Source organism: Lissotriton helveticus, chromosome 12 (genome assembly GCF_964261635.1).
Source record: "Lissotriton helveticus chromosome 12, aLisHel1.1, whole genome shotgun sequence".
In the NCBI taxonomy this organism is placed as follows: Eukaryota; Metazoa; Chordata; class Amphibia; order Caudata; family Salamandridae; genus Lissotriton; species Lissotriton helveticus.
This window is the reverse complement of record NC_136073.1, coordinates 269,437,018-269,457,663: the sequence shown is the minus strand read 5'-3', so window position 1 is coordinate 269,457,663 and position 20,646 is coordinate 269,437,018. Positions and strand designations below refer to the sequence as shown.

Here is a 20,646-nt window from a genome sequence, read left to right as displayed (position 1 = left end):
CTTCTCTTTATCCTGCTGATACCCAAAGATTTAGAAGGACATTGTGACTGCAGAATCCCGACGCCTGAAGACACCACTGCACCTGTTGCTCCGAGGTGAAGTGAGTCAGCGGTGTCATTGTGGCCCTCCAGAGACCAAGTTCACTGTGTTTTTGCCCCCTGTGAATTCTCCGTCAGTGCCTGCAGCTTCTGCATGAAGGCCCCCTCTACTGCGACTGCTCCAGGTAAGAAAAACCCAACGCCTAAAGACACCTCTACACCTGTTGCCCCTAGGCCATGGTGAAGAGGACCAAAGGTGTCCCTATGTCTCTGAGCATCGCGCAGCCTGAGCTTCCCTGTTAGTTCAGCCCGGCCAGTTAAAGCCTGCAGCCTTTACCTGAGGATCGATCCCAATAGAGTAACATTGGAGACCCAATGCTGTTTTACACCTCTGCACCCGGTCGAAAAAGTGGCACAGGTGGCGTTCTGCTGGTGCTGCCTTGGACCTAGCCCACCCCTCAATTTAACTCCTGGAGACAGGTCCTGTAAGTCGCTGTACTGTCGCTGAATGTCGCACTTGCTTTTCCTCCCACAGGATAACATTGCAGCTTCTCAAATTTGCACTGTGTCCACTTTTTAAATCCAAAAGTATTTCTTTTGAATAAGGGAACCCCAGGACTCTTTGCAAAATAAATATCTAATTTTGATATATCATATAAAGGGCCAGCATCCTACATGTTGTACTTGCAGGATGCCTATTTTCACATCCCTGTCCTGCCTGCCCATTGGCTCTACCAGCGGTTTACAGTTGGCCATGAGCATTTTCAGTTCACCGTGCTCTCTTTGGGCAATACCAGCGCTCCTCGGATGTTCACCAAGGTGATGACTGTGGTCGCAGCTCATCTGCGCAAGTCAGGGGTGTCATTCTTTCCCAACCTCAAGGAATAGGAATAGCTGCTTAAGGCCAGCTTGCCCTAGGCTAGTGTTTCCCACCTCCAGACCACGGCACACCTCCTGCATTAGCTGAACTTCACTATCAACATGCTGAAGTGACACCTGACTCCTTCTCAGATGCTCGTTCCGGGCTTTTCCTCCCGAGCGGCGAGTCCAGGATATTCAGGTTATGATACTGATGTTTCAGCCTCTGTCCTGGGTTTTGGATTCCCACTGCATCACAACCAAGCAGCTGTTGATGGACATCAGCAGCACTGAGACCCACTTCGTGAGTGGCCCAGCTGTCCTGATTTTGCCCCTGCCAGCTGTTTCTCCCTGACTGCGAGGAGCACCTTTGCGCATCCAGCACAGCCGACTTAACCACTCTGCACCTGAGCTGCCTGACTGAGGCACTGAAGAATCGGCTGTGTCTCGTTGCTCCAAGATCCCTTGCGACCCAAGCCCCAGTTTGGGAGCTCTCTGACTTGTCCCCAAGTCCCCCTGTGCAGCCTGTTTTAGGTGGCCCCTTTCTCTGTAGTGCATATCTACCAACATAACTAGCAACCTGCTCCCGGCTTAACCCGGGCAGTTCCCGAAGAACTTCTAGTAGTACTTTGGACCTTGCCCACTACAACTCTAAACCCAAAAGGTGAACCCCCTGAAACCGACTGTACTAATGCATTTCTTACTTTCCCTTCCATAGAATTGCATTGTGCATAAAAACGCAAAGGTTTGAAAGATTTACTTCCCTGTAAAAATTGATGACAAAAACAGTACTACTTTTGAAAGAAGTTCTTGGTTTTACAACATATATAAAAAGAAGTGTTCTTTTTCTTATTTGGGTTTGGATTTATTCTTCGAGTGTGTCTCTCATTTATTGACTCTGTGATTGCAACAAATGCTTAGCACTACCCTCTGATAAGCCTAACTGCTCACCTACTCTACCACAAAAGAGAGCGTTAGTACGATCTAGGTTAGCCTCTGTAAGCCAATTGGGGATTCACTGGACTCTCTACACAGTGTACCTCTTTTTAGTGCATTATATAGAGAGCTAACTTCCTACACTTTCCCATTCATATTTTACATCCATCCCGAGCAAACTCTTACAGGCAACTTTGACTAAGATTGAGATTTTTGGTGTTAGTGTTTAAAAGCTCCTCCTTTCCTCGTTTCATTTCCTTAATCCCACTACTTTTTCTTTCTCAGGTGACTTCTGATCAGATTGTGGAACGATTGGAAGAGCTGGAGAACGCTCCTGCACTGGCTGTGCTCCCCATCTATTCCCAACTTCCATCTGACCTCCAGGCCAAGATTTTCCAGAAAGTAAGTGGTTATGCCTTATGATCGCCTATCTATCACCCTTTCATTGTTTTCCTCCTCTGAGGCACAAGTAGGTGTGATTTGTAGCTGATTACCTTAATAGCGTATTTCCTTCTCCTCCCAGGCTCCAGATGGTGTCAGGAAGTGCATTGTTGCTACTAACATTGCAGAAACTTCTTTGACTGTAGACGGGATCATGTTCGTTATTGATTCTGGTTACTGTAAGTTAAAGGTGAGTTCAGAAACGTCCACATTTGAGGCAGAGGATTCTCTCCCATGCAAAGTGGTGAGAAAATTATATTTTTTCTAATTTGTTTTCTTTGGAGAAGTGAAATGATGTCTGATATTAGACAGAAATCCAGTTTTAGCAGTGCAGTGGACTTTGCTTTGGGTTCACTTCCTTCTAAATGTGTAAAAGCAATCTAGTTTCAGTGTCAGAAGCGTGATAACTAAAACATAGCATTGCAGTGTGTTTGAAGAGTGTATGCTGGTAAACTGTTTTATCTCAGAGGCTCTCCGTGGGTCCTAGAAGATGGAACATTTAAACAATGCTGTTGGGAAGATATGTTTATAATTATCAGATTTCAAAAAAAAAATTGTCAAGTGTCTGTTTCTGCTCTAATGTGTGCATTATGTATTTTCATTTGGTGAAGTCCGAGGATAGGTACTAGTGATCAAACCGATCTGGTGTTTCTTGATCTTTTGTAACTAAGTGAGTGGTGTCCTAAGTCTAGATGTTCTGATGCGTTGTCTGCCCTGTGCAGTCTTTTGACCTGTTTTGGTCTCCATCCCAAAACAGAGTGTTGCACTGGATGTAAAGGTGGTTGAGTAGTTGCATAATGGTAAATTAAAGCATGAAAGAACTAAGTGCTCCACAGTGTTGTAGACTTTATCCCAATACCTATTTACATCAGATCAAGTTTGGTAAAGTAGATACTGTGTCCGGTTTCTTAGTGAACTAATGCGTCCACTGTAGGGGCATGTGTTCGATCTCATTCTCATATATTCGAAACCCAGTGGGGTCCACCCAGCCTTTCATCATTCGGAGGTTGATAAAATAAGTACCATTGAGTTGGGATAATAATGAAGCTCTGTTATTTAGCGCCAAGATACCCTTCTGGGTGAACGTGCGCTTTACAAATACACATTGTTATTTAACACTTGGTACATCTCATGAGTGCTGACAACTGAGCTTACTTTGATCTTGTTATCCCAGTTGAAAATAGACATATGCCTTCTGGTTTAGCTACCCTAATAGAATCATTTGTGTGAGTAGAACGCTAGTCAGGTGGCTATCTGGCTTAATTTCATGTAGGCTTGACTTTTAACAACTTATGTTAAAAATGTGGTCTGTCCAGTCTGTTGTGGTGGAATGATGGCTCAGACTCATTCCAGTTTAGAGGGAACGATTTGCAAGTATTATCCAAGCTACATCCGAGGATTCTTTTTTTGTTTGCCTTTGTTTTTCTATCCAGAAATGTAAACTGATTATCACACTTGATATGTGCGTAAAGCTGACATTTTTCTAACTACATTTTCACTTTTCCTCTCTTCTTCGTCACCCTGGTATTTATACTCCCTTCTGCTCTTTATAATCCTTTGTTCTCTCCTGCATTCTTCTACATTCAATCTTGTTGTCCCTTCACTTTTCTTTTCTTTGATCACCTGTTTTCTTATCACTTTTTCGATATTTCCATTTGCTCTTCAATTACTTACATTTTACCGTTGTTCATTTCATCCTCCCTCTACCTTTGTCTTGCTCTTTTACTTGTTCCTTTACTGCTGCTCAGGTTTTTAACCCTAGAATAGGCATGGATGCCCTTCAAATCTACCCCATTAGTCAAGCCAATGCCAACCAACGATCAGGACGAGCAGGAAGAACAGGACCAGGACAGTGCTTCAGGTGAGAGATTATCTTGTGCGTTTTATGCAGTCAGGACCAAATTGTGACCGTGTTTAAGGTAAGTCATTCACTTTACAGCAGATTCAGTGAAACATTGATTTGAGTTTGGTGCTCAGGCAGGAATCAACCTTTTAAGTTACTGGTAAAGGAGTAGCATTGTCAAATCCATCTGCCTGGCGGAATGCATCACTAATGTGCTTCATGTGAGAGATCCGCAATGGTATGGTGGAAAGATAGGACTGAGCTCAGGCATTGTTAAATGGTTTGGTCTCATTAGGCATGAATAAACTAATTAGTGGTGAGCATAAACTCTGAAGAGAAGATCAAAGTGCAACAATTCTTTAAACCAAAGATCAGCATGTGCTTGGTTGTTCAAGCATGACTACACTATGGCTGTATTTCGGGTTGCAGATCAGCCCTGACCAGGCTTCAGAGAAGATATTAGTTTAGGCCACTGGCGCCTCGTTGTGACAATGTTTTAGGCAAAAGTTAAGCATTGATGGGTAGGCTGCACAACATTAAGACTGTGTTTCAAACCAGTTTGAGTGGGCTGGCCGGTAATTTTGAAATGTGTCTATGCTTCTGAGCTGAGATGGTATGGACCACGTGGGCTTGTGGAATACTTTTGTGCCTAGGCCTCAGTTAAGCACCTAACTTGGTAAAGACCTGGCAGTGCTGATCCAGAACAGTGCTTTACGTAGCAGCTGGCCAGAGCACGTTAGGATAGTGGCTCAAGTACAGTACCCCATAGCCTAAACTGGTGACTTTAGACATATAATTAAAGTACAAGATCCAGCTCTGTATTTGGTGCTTTTGAATTCATCCCCTTCCCTTGGCAGCTTGTTGAGATTCCACCTGCATTTTAAGACCCTGGGAAGTGTCTAAAATGTCTTCAGGATCTCTACAGTATTAGGAGTGTTCCACATGCGAAGCCATACTACGCAGCGATTTTTCACTGTACCTCCACTAAGCCTTTACCCTTCCATAGCCCATAAGCCCTTTTATATGTAGCGTGCCTCTGATGTGTATGGCTCATTACTCAGTTGCGTCTTGCTAAATTTATGTGAGTATTGCCTGGTATGCTTTGAGGAGCAGAACTGAGCAGGTGCAAAAGAAGAATTTTGCATTGTAAGATTTTGATCAATACTTAAAAGCAGTATAATATTCCTACCTGCTTGTTGGGATCATGGGACACGTATTAAAACCAAATCCAATGGTTTACAATTACTTACGGTTTCAGGGAATATTTACAGACCAGTGAACAGTTTGCTGTTTTATTCTTGCAGAACCAAGATGAGAGTGTCTGTTGAGCTTTATTGAAGTTTCCCTTCGGGTCTCTAAATTTACCTGTGCCCAGCCCTGAGTTTGTTATGGCACAAAGCAGAAAATCTTAACTTACAGCAATGTGTAAAGTATGTATGCAGTACCAAACATTTATAAATAAATAAAAATAAACAGTTTTTAAGTAAAAATGCAAAACAATAAACATCCCAAACTGAATTAGAAAAAAAATGATGAAATGTAACAAGCAAAATGACAAAAATGCAATATGGGGAACTGAAGATATGAGTTCAGAATACTTTTAAAATAGAATTAGTGCCAAAAACAAAAATCCCCAAAGATAGTCAATAGTCCCAATAGACCTGGGACCTACAGGCAATTTGAGACTGACTGCGATGGAGCACGGTTTGAATACACTTCCGTGTTTGTCTTGGTCAAAGATTTTACCTTCTTTCTCAGTCCTTTATGTCCCAAACCACCACAGGAGCACTCTTCTGAAGCTCCCCATAAACTCTGGGGTAGTTGCCTAGCGATCCACAGGGTGCCAGGTAGTGGCTGTATGAAGCAGGCTCTGTTTATACTACGCAAAAGTAAGGTATAGTGTGCACAGAGGTTAGTGGATCCCCAGTGCCATAGCAGATGCTAAAGCAGATAATACCATGCTCTCTTTTGTGGTAGTGTGATTGAGCAGTCAGGCTTATCAGTGGGTAGTGTTAAGCATTTGTTGTACACACTTTGGCAAACATAATGTCACGGACTGAATCCAGATCAGTTGTTTGTCTGAAAAGTTGTTACTTTGTTATTTTTATTACTAGAACCAAGATGTACTTAGTAGCAGGTAAGTGATACTTTAGATACCAGGATTGTTTTCAAGATATAGTATGTACTGGTTTTGTAGAAGCATACAAGTAACTTTGCAGTAGAGAAAATGGGATGTGCACTCTTTAGATTACTTGCATTTACTTTAGATTATTTTTGAGTTATTTTGCAGTTACTTTTCTACAAATCAAACTAATCACACCATGTGGAAATTGAAGTACATTACCAAGCAGGTTATCTCATTTGAAGACTCTAAGTTACTTTGTTGCAGTACAAGACAGGATCAACACTCCGAACAATTTTCAGAGAAAACTCAAAAATCCAATCGTATGGAGAAAATCGAAGTGTTAGGTTTGGAGTTAAGTAACGGTTTTGTTACTTAGTTTTGGGGGGTAGTACCAAGGTTCCCCAAAGTTCAATTACGACCTCAAAGTGCACCACCAGTGTGTAGAAAAGTGGGTTTCTGTTGCAGTAACCCCCCCCCCCAATTTTTGCCAGACTACTGATGCATTTTGACTTGATGTTCCCTGGGTCCCTGCCAATCAGGTTCCCAGGGCCTATGTTTTCCCCTAAACTAACCCAAATGCCATCTCTAGACACAGGTCAGCCCCTAGTAAATGGTACCACAGGTACCCAGGGCACTGTGACCAGTGAATGCCTCCAAGGGCTGCAGCACTTATTGTACCACCCTTACTGGTCCTGTACCTTCACATTCACACCCTGCCTTTGCAGGCTGCGTGTTTTGGTGTAGAACAAAGTGACGAGTCGACATGGCACACATCCCTGTGTGCCATGCCTACAACCCTAGCATAGGTCAGTGACCCTTCTAGCTGGGTGGACTATACCAGTGGTGAGGGTACAGTTGCATGAGCCCTGTACCCCTACAGTGTCTAAGTCCATTCTTAGACATTGTAAGTGCAGTGCTGCCATTAAGAGTATATGGTGATGGGAGTTTGTCATAACGAACTCCACAGCACCATAATTGCTACACTGAAAACTGAGAAGTTTGGTATCAAACTTCTCAGCTCATTAAACCCGCACTGATGCCAGAGATGGCATGTTTCTGGACCCCTGGGTCGAGAGCCTGCTGCTCTCTAGGGCCTGAAACAATGCACATCCTGGGACAAAGCGCCAAGCCTCCTCCCCCAGGATGGGCAGGGTTCACGAAGGGGAAGCTCCAAAGGCTTGCCACCTTTGTGAGCTTCCCCAGGCCATTTGCTGCTTTCAGCAATTGGTCCCCACTGGTTGTGACTGTAGGAGAGTGGGGTCTGCAATCCCATGGCCACCCCAGATTTTTTTGCTTTTTGCTTCACTGATTTACGACTTTCCCTGGCTGTGGGCCTGCTAATCAGACCCACAGCCTAGCTGTTCTCTCTCTAAATTACAACCATGTACCTTAGGTGCATTTTACCAATTGGTACTGGGCCACCTTATCAGTCCCTGTACAGCATACCTTAGGTATCCAGGGCATAGGTGTACCCAGGGCCTACCAGGGGCTGAAGCATGTATTATGCCACCCCTGGCTGGCCACCCAAATAGACACAACTGGCTGCACTACAGCTGGGGCAAGGTGGTGTAAACACCCTTTGCTTTAGATATAGTATTCCTATATCTAACCCTAAAATGGACACATATATTCCTATCAGTCACTCCTATGGCAGGCCTTATCAATCCTGAAGGCAGAGTGCTTGGAATTATGTGAGATGGTGCTCTGGCATGAGCTGAGCCCGTTTGCAGCTTGCGGAACCAAGTCCAAATAGCTGTTCCATGATAACGCTATACCATATACTCTTAAGTGCATTATAATCCTCGCGGTTAAATGCTAACTTTGGTATAGCTTTATCAAAACATGTCGAGTAAGGTGTCATACGAATTGGAATACTAACCCCTCGCCAATTCTGGCGACGGGGTTAGCATTCCACCCTTCTAGAGGGACACGACATGTATGTAACTGTGAACCCCGGTTAAAGTCAGACATAGCCTCAGCTCCACAAAATGGATGCTGCCACCGAGACACAAGTCTGCCCTCCTGCTGCTGGGAGTCCTTCCAGCAACGGAGGCATGGACAAAGGGTTTCCTGTCAGGGGCGGTGCCAGCACCATCCCAGACAGGATTTTGTGTATTCCAGGTAGGCAGGGCTGAAAGGAAGGTGACTGCAAGTGGCACCCCGGTGCTCACTGTGCATATGCCGGCTCAAACCAGTTCCTGGGGCACACCAGCCCCTGAGCTGGGGAGAGACCGGACAAAGGAGAGGGGTGTAACCACCCCCCTCCTAGTCCCACCCATAGGGCAGGACTAAGTCGCGTGCCAGCCCCTTTTCTTAGTATAAAGATAGGAGCAGGCCCCCTTCCCAAATTAGATAATCTTGGATCTTGAAACTACTTTCCACGAAAGGAACTCTTGACTCTTCTGAAGACTCTCCCTTGTGGCTAAGGAGTAGCCACACTGCACCAGCAGGCACCATCGAAGCTCTTGCGGTTTGCTGTAGTCCATCCTCCGGATCAAGACTGCCCAGCTCGACGAGACCCGGTCTTTCCGCCATCTCTGACCTCTACCTACATCATCCAGCCCAGCTGAGATTCGTGGGTGCGACGAGACCCGTGGGACCGGCCATCTTCAAGACCTGCACGACGCTTCACCAGCACGACCCCCGAGAGACCCTCGAGTAAGTGCATTGGGGTTTGAGAAGCCCTAACCCTGAGCAGCTCCAGCACCGAAGTCCAGCCCCCCAGCCTCCACGAGATCTGCGTGGGGCCCTTCTGCTCTTTGCTGCTCACCGCGTTGTCCGGCTACTTGCCTGCTGGCTTGTGGCCCTCCTGACGACGAACGACGACACTTTCATTGCTGGTCTGGTTGCTCCAGACTGGCCCTTGCTCCCCTCTAACAGAGGAGCACCCTGGACCCTCCTTGTCCACTCCAGACGCCATCTTGAGTCCACCGCGTGGGCTTGCCTTTGCCAAGGCTTGTTGCTCCAATCCTGGTTTCAGCAGCGCCGACAGCAGACACCCTCGTGGTACAGCTCGCCCCTCCATCCTGGTCGCCGACAACGCCTCCTGGTCCGAGAGACTGCAGAGCCAAGCGTCGCCCACTCACCTGGTCGAGGTGCCCTCATCCGGTGCCATCCTGGTGCCCATCTGATCACTGGCTAGTGATTAAGAACTGAGTCCCCTCTGCTTTCAGGTCATCTTCAACTCCGATCCAGGCTTGGATCACATCGAACTTCATCAATGGTCGCCTGCCAGCAACTTCTTCTTTCAGGCTCCATAGACTTCAACGAGGATTCCCGACGTCACTTGAACCCTATGCAGCCGCGGCCCCTGGGCTAGGTAACTTGAGTATCTCGGTACTCCAGCACAGGTTCACTATCCAAGTGTCCAGATCCTTTGTCGTTTTTAGTCTACCTAGTCGGATTCGTCCGATAACACTAACTTTACGAAATCTAGCATCCATAGACTTCATCCCGCGTGAGAGTGCACACTCTGCACCCCATCTCCCTAGGCCTCCTGCTCGTAATCTGAAGGTTCAGTAGTGTATCCCTAGCGATCCTGAAGCCTCTGGATCTTGTTACTTACCTGCTAGTATTTCGCATTCCACTTTTGTAGTATATGGTTTTTCGTGCCCCTCGGGCATTTGTGTAAATTGTGCAACTTATAGTATTTTCTTAAGAGTTTTGTATTGTGCTTAGCTCCCTGACTCATAAAGAGTTCAGGGTAGACTTGTTATAAATAAATATCCTTTATTTTCATAACAACTTGTGTGGTGTCCTTTCACTTGGTGTTCAAGGGGTATATGTGATGGTAAAACAGCTGGCTTAACACGCCTTCTAGAGTTTAGCCTGAAGACTGCTCGTGTCCATGCTACTAGGATAGCTGGTCTGAAAGGTTGACTTACAACCAATCATCAATAAGGGTTGTTTGGTATGATACAAAGTGATCACTAGAATAGTGAGCACTATATATCAGGCCAACTTCTCACATTGGTGTGCAGCGGTTGGTGTGAGAAGTTGGCCTGATATGCAGTGCTCACTATTCTAGTGATCACTATGTATCAGTCCAAACAACCCTTATTGATGATTGGTTGTAAGTCAACCTTATAGACCAGCTATCCTAGTAGCATGGATACGAGCAGTCTAAGGCTAAGACTCTAGAGGGCGTGTTAAGCCAGCTGTTTTACCATCACATTACCGCTTGAACACCAAGTGAAAGGACACCACACAAGTTGTTATGAAAATAAACAGATATTTATTTATAACAAGACTACCCTGGCTCTTTATGAGACAGGGAGCTAAGCACACAACAAAACTGTTATAAAAATACTTCAAGTTGCACAATTTACACAAATGCCCGAGGGGCACGAAAAACCATATACTATGAAAGTGGAATGCGAATTACTAGCAGGTAAGTAACTATTCTCAGAGGCTTTGGGATCGCTAGGACTGGACTACTGAACCTTTAGATTACCAGCAGGAGGCCTAGGGAACTCGGGTGCAGAGTGTGCACTCTCACGCGGGATGCGGGACAAAGTCTATGGAAGCTAGAATTTACAAAGTCACTGTTCTCGGGCGAACCCGACTAGCTGGGACGAAAACGGGAGTGGATCCGAACACTTAGAGTGTTGGACTATGCTGGAGCACCGGAGTACTCAGTTTACCTAGCCCAGGGGCTGCGGCTGCATAGGGTTCAAGTTGCTTCGGAAACCCTCGTTGACGGACCAGGAGCCTGAAGGAGAAGTTGCTGGCAGGCGGCCAGTGAAGAAAAGTTCGAAGAGATCCAAGCCTGGATCAGGGAAGAAGAAACCTGTAAGCAGAGGGGACCAAGTTCTGAATCACTAGCCAGTGATTTGAGTGGGCACCAGGATGGCACCGGACGAAGTCACCTCAGCCAGGTGAGTGGGCGCTGCTGGGCTCTGCAGTCTCTCGGACCAGGAGGCGTTGTCGGCGACCAGGATGGAGGTGCGAGCTGTCCCACGAAGGTTCTTGCTGTCGACGTCGCTGGACCCAGGATTGGGCAACAAGTCTTGGCAAATGCAAGGCCCACGCGGTGGACCTAAAATGGCGTCTTGGGTGGACCAGGAGGGTCCAGGGTGCTCCTCTGTTGGAGGGGAGCAAGGGCTAGTCTGGAGCAACCAGACCAGCAGTAGTTGTCGTCGTGGAGCGTCGTGAAGGGGTCACTAGCCAACGGGCAAGCGACCTGGACAACGCGGTTGGCAGCAAAGAGCAGAAGGGCCCCACGCAGATCTCGTGGATGCAGGGGGGCTGAACTTCGGTGCTGGAGCTGCTCAGGGTCGGGGCTTCTCTTACCCCAAAGCACTCAGTCGAGGGTCACTCGGGAGTCGTGCTGGACAAGCGTCGTGCAGTTCTGAAGATGGCCGGTCCCTCGAGGTCTCGTCACACCCACGGATCACAGCTGGGCTGATGATGTAGGTTGAGGTCAGAGGTGCCAGGGAAGCCGGTTCTCGTCGTGCTGGAGCAGTCTTGATCCGAAGGAGAGACTGGCAACAAACCGCGATGCTTGGTTGGTGCCTGCTGCTGCAGGGTGACTACTCCTTAGTCACAAGGGAGAATCTTGAAAAGAAGTCTTGAGTACCTTTCGTGGAAAGTAGTTTCAGGATTCAAAGATGATCTGATTTGGAAGGGGGCCAGTTCCTACCTTTATCCTGAAAAAAGGGGCTGGCACGCGACTAAGTCCTGCCCTATGGGTGGGACTAGGAGGGGGGTGGTTACACCCCTCTCCTTTGGCGGGCTTTCCCCAGGCCAGGGGCTGGAGTGCCCCTGGAACTGGTTTCAGCCGGCCTATGCACAGTGAGCACCGGGGTGCCACTTGCAGTCACCTTCCTCTAAAGCCCTGCCTACCTAGGATACACAAAATCCTGTCTGGGACGTGCTGGCACCGCCCCTGACAGGAAACCCTTTGTCCTTGCCTCCTGCTCTGGGAGGACTCCCAGCAGCAGGAGGGCAGACTTGTGTCTCGGTGGCAGCATCCATTTTGTGGAGCTAAGGCTATGTCTGACTTTAACCGGGGTTACAGGTTACATACATGTTGTGTCCCTCTAGAAGGGTGGAATGCTAACCCCGTCGCCAGAATTGGCGAGGGGTTAGTATTCCAATTCGTATGACACCTTACTCGACATGTTTTGATAAAGCGATACCAGAGTTGGCATATAACCGCGAGGATTATAATGCACTTGAGAGTATATGGTATGCGATATCATGGAAACGGCTAAGGGATGGATCCCGAAAGCCGCAGACAGGCTCAGCTCATGCCAGAGCACTATCTCACACGATTCCAAGCACTCTGCCTTCAGGATTGTTTAAGGCCTGCCATAGGAGTGACTGATAGGAGATCTGTGTGTCCATTTTTAGGGTTAGATATAGGTATACTATATCTAAAGCAAAGGGTGATTACACCACCTTGCCCCAGCTGTCGTGCAGCCAGTTGTGTCAGATCTGGATGGCCAGCCAGGGGTGGCATAATACATGCCGCAGCCCCTGGTAGGCCCTGGTTACACCTATGCCCTGGGTACCTAAGGTACACTGTACAGGGACTGATAAGGTGACTCAGTATCCAATTAGATATGTACCTAGGGTACATGGAATCCATTTTACAGAGAGAGCAGTAGGCCTGGGGTCCTGAATAGCAGGGCCCCAGGTCAACAAAGTCAGAAAACCAGCAAAACACCAGGCAAAAAGTTGGGGGCAACCATAGTCAGGGATCTACCTTCCTACATACCCCCCCCCCAAACGAAAGGAGATAAGGCTATCCTTGCCAGGTAAGCCTATATTGCCTGAGTGGCCATATAAGGAAGTACCAGCACTGGCATGGTTACCCCCTATCTCATGGTTCACTAAGCAATCCCTCACCCTAAGGGTGGCTGAGAGTCTCCACCATAGGGAATCCCTACCTGTGGTGTGCTTTGGCAAAGTAAAAGGCTGGTGCTGAAATGGAGTACTGCAGTGAGGCTCCACTAATTTTGGGCTCAGCTTCCTCCAATCATTTTCCACCATAGAGGCCTTTCTTTCAAAGACTGAGTTGTTTTGGGCTCTCAGGGTCAACCTCTGGCTACCTACAGCTGGAGGTTGGGTCCCTCTGTTTGGCTTACTGGAGGGACAGGTCAGGTTTGGGGCCCTCAGGTCCCAGGTTTGGCTGTGCCCAACAGTGTCCATCTGTGGGAGGTCCCTAACTAAATTTAAGGGGGATCCCTCAGGAGTCTGTTTTATTTTCACTTGGCTAGGATTACTAGCTTCAGTGCCCTTAATCTGTTGATTGGGAAGTTCTTTTGGACAGGGGCGCCCTGTGGGGTCCACCACTGGCCTCCCTGACCTCTACAGCCCTGGGCTGACTGAGGCAGGGTAGAGAGGGGCAGGTTACCTGCTCCAGACTGGGTCCCACCTTGGAAGGGTCCACTGACATCAGGGGCTCTGCCAGGCTAGGCCTGACTACCTCTGGGGCAGTTCCTTCACAAGGGGTCAGATCAGTTCCCTGAGGAGGCTGATCCTTTCCTAAAGTCTGGTGGGAGGGAGATTTCTCTTCCTCCTCAATGCTCTCTGTCTGAGTGGAGTGATCCATAGTTTCAGGCTTCACAACACTATCATCTGTCTGAGTTTGAGCTGTGGCCATCACAACTCTCCCAACCTTTTCAGGAGGGGGCTCAGTTTGGGTGTGGGCTGTGACCATCACAGCCTTTACAACCTGTTCTGGGAAGGAAGTTGTCTGAGATTGGGCTGTGACTGGCACAGCCCTCCTGATCTGTTCAGGGAGGACATCTTGGACTGGGGCTGTGGCTACCACTGCCCCACTAACCTTACCATGGAAGTTTACCATTTTAGAATGGGTTTCGTGCTCTACTTCAGCCCAGGCTGAGAGCTCTAAATCATTCCCTAGTAGGCAATCTACAGGCAAGTTTGGTGACACTGCCACTCTCTTGTGGCCAGTGACACCTCCCCAGCTGAGATTGACCACTGCCATGGGATGATCTCTCTGTACTCCATCAATATTGGTCACCTGGTATGTGGCACCAGGTAAAAGTTGCCTTGAGGGGATTAGACTCTCAGGCACCATAGTGATGCTAGCCCCTGTGTCTCTATAGGCCTCAACTTTTATACCATTGATGAGGGGCTCCTGTCTGTACTTGCCCAAAGTGTTGGGACAAGTTGTGAAGTTGGCAAACCCCACGCCAGTCTCACAGACAAGAGTATCTAAGTTTGGGGACCTGGTTAGGCCAGAGTCCCCAGGAACTCCCAAAGTAAATGCACCCAAATTCTTGGGGGCACTCCCACCACCCGGGGGATTACTACTAGTAGTAACAGGAGGTTTGGGAATGTTACTTGGGGCTATGTTCTCCTTATTGTTATTCTTTGGGCAACTGCTGTCAGTCTTCAAATGACCCACCTGTTTACAGGGATAACAATAAGGTTTCTTTTGGTTATTAGAAGTATTCTGGGACCCACCCCCCTCAGAGGATTTTTGGGGCCCTGATGTGGTTTGATCTGCAGATTTATTCCCACCCTTCTCTTGAGGCTTGGTTGATTCCTTTTTCTGGTCACCACCTTGGTTCTTGGGCCTAATCCTGGTTCTGACCCATTTGTCTGCCCTCTTACCCAATTCTTGTGGAGAGGTCAGATCAGAGTCTACCAGGTGCTGGTGTAATAACTGGTTCTGACAATTATTTAAGACTTGCTCTCTCATAATAAGATTATATAATCCTGTGAAGTCAGTAACCTTGCTACCCTGTAGCCAGCCTTCCAAAGCCTTAGTGGCACAATCAACAAAGTCAGACCAGTCCTGAGACTGAGTTTTCTGGGTGTCTCTGAACAGCAACCTGTACTGCTCAGTGGTTAAGCCAAACCCATCAACCAGTGCATTTTTCAGGACTTGGTAATTATTAGCATCCTCAACTCTAGTAGTGAGGAGCTTATCTCTACCTTTGCCATCAAAGGAGAGCCACAGTATAGCTGCCCACTGACTTTGGGGAATGCACTGTACAGTGCAGGCCCTCTCCAAAGCAGCCATCCATTTCTGGATGTCATCCCCTTGTTTAAAGGGGGGCACTATCTTTGTCAGGTGTTTAGTATCTAAACCCTTCTCTCTATCTCTTGGGAGATTGCTGCCACCAGTGGGAACTGTCCCACTCATCTGCTGCTCTCTAGCAAAGGCAAGCTTCTCTTTGGCCAGGGCAAGTTCTTCCCTTTCAATCCTCAGAGCAGCCTGTCTCATTCTGGCTTCATGCTCTATTCTCTGAGGGGAAGTCAATCTCCTCTGGGGAGAGTTCCTTCTCCTCTGAGAAGAGGCATTAGAGTGCAGAGATCTATTGGAGTCCCAAGAAAGAGATCTATCTCTCCTAACTCCAAGGTTAGGCCTACTCAGGGTCAGTACTGGGGGTCCCCCAGATCCTAGCCCAAGCAAGTGTATGTTGGCCCTAGTTAGCCTTCTGACTACCTCAAGACCTTTGTCTACCTCATCCCCAGAGAGTTCCTCAGGATCCTCCTCCCCAACTGCATTTACAGTGTTGTGGAGGTCTGGATCCCCAGTGGTACCCTCTAAGGCTGGCATATTCCCATCTAGCTGAGAAATCTTTCTCGCATCATATGTCTCTAAGAGACCTATCAGAAAGGGAATGGTGGGGTTAGACCCCTGTTTCAGTTTCCTGGAGGTACACACTTGTCTCATCTCCTGGAAACTGAGAGCTGCATATCTTGAAGTGACCTGTGGAGGGTCAATAACCACAAGGGGAGTCTCTGAAGACTCTCCATGGGTAGACATGCTTTTCTAGTGAGGTGTAAGTGGTGCACTTACCTACACTATTTGTTTGCCCACTGATCCCTTGCTAGAGTTGTAGTTTAGGGTGTGCTAGGCCCTAGGAGCTACAACAGCTGGTTCAGTAGAACTCAGAGTATTCTAAGCTAAGTTATATGTACCTTTAGTACTTATGTGATCTTTCACAAGATATTCTTAGGATATGTGTGGTAAAACAAACAGCAAGCTCAAATCCCAACCGCTGCTCACCAATGTGAGAAGTTGGCCTGATATGCAGTGCTCACTATTCTAGTGATCACTATGTATCAGTCCAAACAACCCTTATTGATGATTGGTTGTAAGTCAACCTTATAGACCAGCTATCCTAGTAGCATGGATACGAGCAGTCTAAGGCTAAGACTCTAGAGGGCGTGTTAAGCCAGCTGTTTTACCATCACATTACCCCTTGAACACCAAGTGAAAGGACACCACACAAGTTGTTATGAAAATAAACAGATATTTATTTATAACAAGACAACCCTGGCTCTTTATGAGACAGGGAGCTAAGCACACAACAAAACTCTTATAAAAATACTTCAAGTTGCACAATTTACACAAATGCCCGAGGGGCACGAAAAACCATATACTATGAAAGTGGAATGCGAATTACTAGCAGGTAAGTAACTATTCTCAGAGGCTTTGGGATCGCTAGAACTGGACTACTGAACCTTTAGATTACCAGCAGGAGGCCTAGGGAACTCGGGTGCAGAGTGTGCACTCTCACGCGGGATGCGGGACAAAGTCTATGGAAGCTAGAATTTACAAAGTCACTGTTCTCGGGCGAACCCGACTAGCTGGGACGAAAACGGGAGTGGATCCGAACACTTAGAGTGTTGGACTATGCTGGAGCACCGGAGTACTCAGTTTACCTAGCCCAGGGGCTGCGGCTGCATAGGGTTCAAGTTGCGTCGGAAACCCTCGTTGACGGACCAGGAGCCTGAAGGAGAAGTTGCTGGCAGGCGGCCAGTGAAGAAAAGTTCGAAGAGATCCAAGCCTGGATCAGGGAAGAAGAAACCTGTAAGCAGAGGGGACCAAGTTCTGAATCACTAGCCAGTGATTTGAGTGGGCACCAGGATGGCACCGGACGAAGTTACCTCAGCCAGGTGAGTGGGCGCTGCTGGGCTCTGCAGTCTCTCGGACCAGGAGGCGTTGTCGGCGACCAGGATGGAGGTGCGAGCTGTCCCACGAAGGTTCTTGCTGTCGACGTCGCTGGACCCAGGATTGGGCAACAAGTCTTGGCAAATGCAAGGCCCACGCGGTGGACCTAAAATGGCGTCTTGGGTGGACCAGGAGGGTCCAGGGTGCTCCTCTGTTGGTGGGGAGCAAGGGCTAGTCTGGAGCAACCAGACCAGCAGTAGTTGTCGTCGTGGAGCGTCGTGAAGGGGTCACTAGCCAACGGGCAAGCGACCTGGACAACGCGGTTGGCAGCAAAGAGCATAAGGGCCCCACGCAGATCTCGTGGATGCAGGGGGGCTGAACTTCGGTGCTGGAGCTGCTCAGGGTCGGGGCTTCTCTTACCCCAAAGCACTCAGTCGAGGGTCACTCGGGAGTCGTGCTGGACAAGCGTCGTGCAGTTCTGAAGATGGCCGGTCCCTCGAGGTCTCGTCACACCCACGGATCACAGCTGGGCTGATGATGTAGGTTGAGGTCAGAGGTGCCAGGGAAGCCGGTTCTCGTCATGCTGGAGCAGTCTTGATCCGAAGGAGAGACTGGCAACAAACCGCGATGCTTGGTTGGTGCCTGCTGCTGCAGGGTGACTACTCCTTAGTCACAAGGGAGAATCTTGGGAAGAAGTCTTGAGTACCTTTCGTGGAAAGTAGTTTCAGGATTCAAAGATGATCTGATTTGGAAGGGGGCCAGTTCCTACCTTTATCCTGAAAAAAGGGGCTGGCACGCGACTAAGTCCTGCCCTATGGGTGGGACTAGGAGGGGGGTGGTTACACCCCTCTCCTTTGGCGGGCTTTCCCCAGGCCAGGGGCTGGAGTGCCCCTGGAACTGGTTTCAGCCGGCCTATGCACAGTGAGCACCGGGGTGCCACTTGCAGTCACCTTCCTCTAAAGCCCTGCCTACCTAGGATACACAAAATCCTGTCTGGGACGGTGCTGGCACCGCCCCTGACAGGAAACCCTTTGTCCTTGCCTCCTGCTCTGGGAGGACTCCCAGCAGCAGGAGGGCAGACTTGTGTCTCGGTGGCAGCATCCATTTTGTGGAGCTAAGGCTATGTCTGACTTTAACCGGGGTTACAGGTTACATACATGTTGTGTCCCTCTAGAAGGGTGGAATGCTAACCCCGTCGCCAGAATTGGCGAGGGGTTAGTATTCCAATTCGTATGACACCTTACTCGACATGTTTTGATAAAGCGATACCAGAGTTGGCATATAACCGCGAGGATTATAATGCACTTGAGAGTATATGGTATGCGATATCATGGAAACGGCTAAGGGATGGATCCCGAAAGCCGCAGACAGGCTCAGCTCATGCCAGAGCACTATCTCACACGATTCCAAGCACTCTGCCTTCAGGATTGTTTAAGGCCTGCCATAGGAGTGACTGATAGGAGATCTGTGTGTCCATTTTTAGGGTTAGATATAGGTATACTATATCTAAAGCAAAGGGTGATTACACCACCTTGCCCCAGCTGTCGTGCAGCCAGTTGTGTCAGATCTGGATGGCCAGCCAGGGGTGGCATAATACATGCCGCAGCCCCTGGTAGGCCCTGGTTACACCTATGCCCTGGGTACCTAAGGTACACTGTACAGGGACTGATAAGGTGACTCAGTATCCAATTAGATATGTACCTAGGGTACATGGAATCCATTTTACAGAGAGAGCAGTAGGCCTGGGGTCCTGAATAGCAGGGCCCCAGGTCAACAAAGTCAGAAAACCAGCAAAACACCAGGCAAAAAGTTGGGGGCAACCATAGTCAGGGATCTACCTTCCTACATACCCCCCCCCCAAACGAAAGGAGATAAGGCTATCCTTGCCAGGTAAGCCTATATTGCCTGAGTGGCCATATAAGGAAGTACCAGCACTGGCATGGTTACCCCCTATCTCATGGTTCACTAAGCAATCCCTCACCCTAAGGGTGGCTGAGAGTCTCCACCATAGGGAATCCCTACCTGCGGTGTGCTTTGGCAAAGTAAAAGGCTGGTGCTGAAATGGAGTACTGCAGTGAGGCTCCACTAATTTTGGGCTCAGCTTCCTCCAATCATTTTCCACCATAGAGGCCTTTCTTTCAAAGACTGAGTTGTTTTGGGCTCTCAGGGTCAACCTCTGGCTACCTACAGCTGGAGGTTGGGTCCCTCTGTTTGGCTTACTGGAGGGACAGGTCAGGTTTGGGGCCCTCAGGTCCCAGGTTTGGCTGTGCCCAACAGTGTCCATCTGTGGGAGGTCCCTAACTAAATTTAAGGGGGATCCCTCAGGAGTCTGTTTTATTTTCACTTGGCTAGGATTACTAGCTTCAGTGCCCTTAATCTGTTGATTGGGAAGTTCTTTTGGACAGGGGCGCCCTGTGGGGTCCACCACTGGCCTCCCTGACCTCTACAGCCCTGGGCTGACTGAGGCAGGGTAGAGAGGGGCAGGTTACCTGCTCCAGACTGGGTCCCACCTTGGAAGGGTCCACTGACATCAGGGGCTCTGCCAGGCTAGGCCTGACTACCTCTGGGGCAGTTCCTTCACAAGGGGTCAGATCAGTTCCCTGAGGAGGCTGATCCTTTCCTAAAGTCTGGTGGGAGGGAGATTTCTCTTCCTCCTCAATGCTCTCTGTCTGAGTGGAGTGATCCATAGTTTCAGGCTTCACAACACTATCATCTGTCTGAGTTTGAGCTGTGGCCATCACAACTCTCCCAACCTTTTCAGGAGGGGGCTCAGTTTGGGTGTGGGCTGTGACCATCACAGCCTTTACAACCTGTTCTGGGAAGGAAGTTGTCTGAGATTGGGCTGTGACTGGCACAGCCCTCCTGATCTGTTCAGGGAGGACATCTTGGACTGGGGCTGTGGCTACCACTGCCCCACTAACCTTACCATGGAAGTTTACCATTTTAGAATGGGTTTCGTGCTCTACTTCAGCCCAGGCTGAGAGCTCTAAATCATTCCCTAGTAGGCAATCTACAGGCAAGTTTGGTGACACTGCCACTCTCTTGTGGCCAGTGACACCTCCCCAGCTGAGATTGACCACTGCCATGGGATGATCTCTCTGTACTCCATCAATATTGGTCACCTGGTATGTGGCACCAGGTAAAAGTTGCCTTGAGGGGATTAGACTCTCAGGCACCATAGTGATGCTAGCCCCTGTGTCTCTATAGGCCTCAACTTTTATACCATTGATGAGGGGCTCCTGTCTGTACTTGCCCAAAGTGTTGGGACAAGTTGTGAAGTTGGCAAACCCCATGCCAGTCTCACAGACAAGAGTATCTAAGTTTGGGGACCTGGTTAGGCCAGAGTCCCCAGGAACTCCCAAAGTAAATGCACCCAAATTCTTGGGGGCACTCCCACCACCCGGGGGATTACTACTAGTAGTAACAGGAGGTTTGGGAATGTTACTTGGGGCTATGTTCTCCTTATTGTTATTCTTTGGGCAACTGCTGTCAGTCTTCAAATGACCCACCTGTTTACAGGGAT

At 48.5% G+C, this 20,646-nt stretch overlaps 1 protein-coding gene across 1 annotated transcript in view; it reads left to right on the top strand.

Annotated features, from left to right (window-relative positions):
* DHX38 (DEAH-box helicase 38) overlaps nt 1–20,646 on the top strand; it is a 1,077,951-nt gene that overhangs the window by 763,822 nt on the left and 293,483 nt on the right. Inside the window, exons 17-19 of the mRNA XM_078670369.1 lie at nt 2,118–2,234; nt 2,356–2,463; nt 4,022–4,134. Of these exons, the coding sequence (XP_078526495.1) occupies nt 2,118–2,234; nt 2,356–2,463; nt 4,022–4,134 (338 nt within the window). The remainder of the gene's footprint in view (nt 1–2,117; nt 2,235–2,355; nt 2,464–4,021; nt 4,135–20,646) is intronic.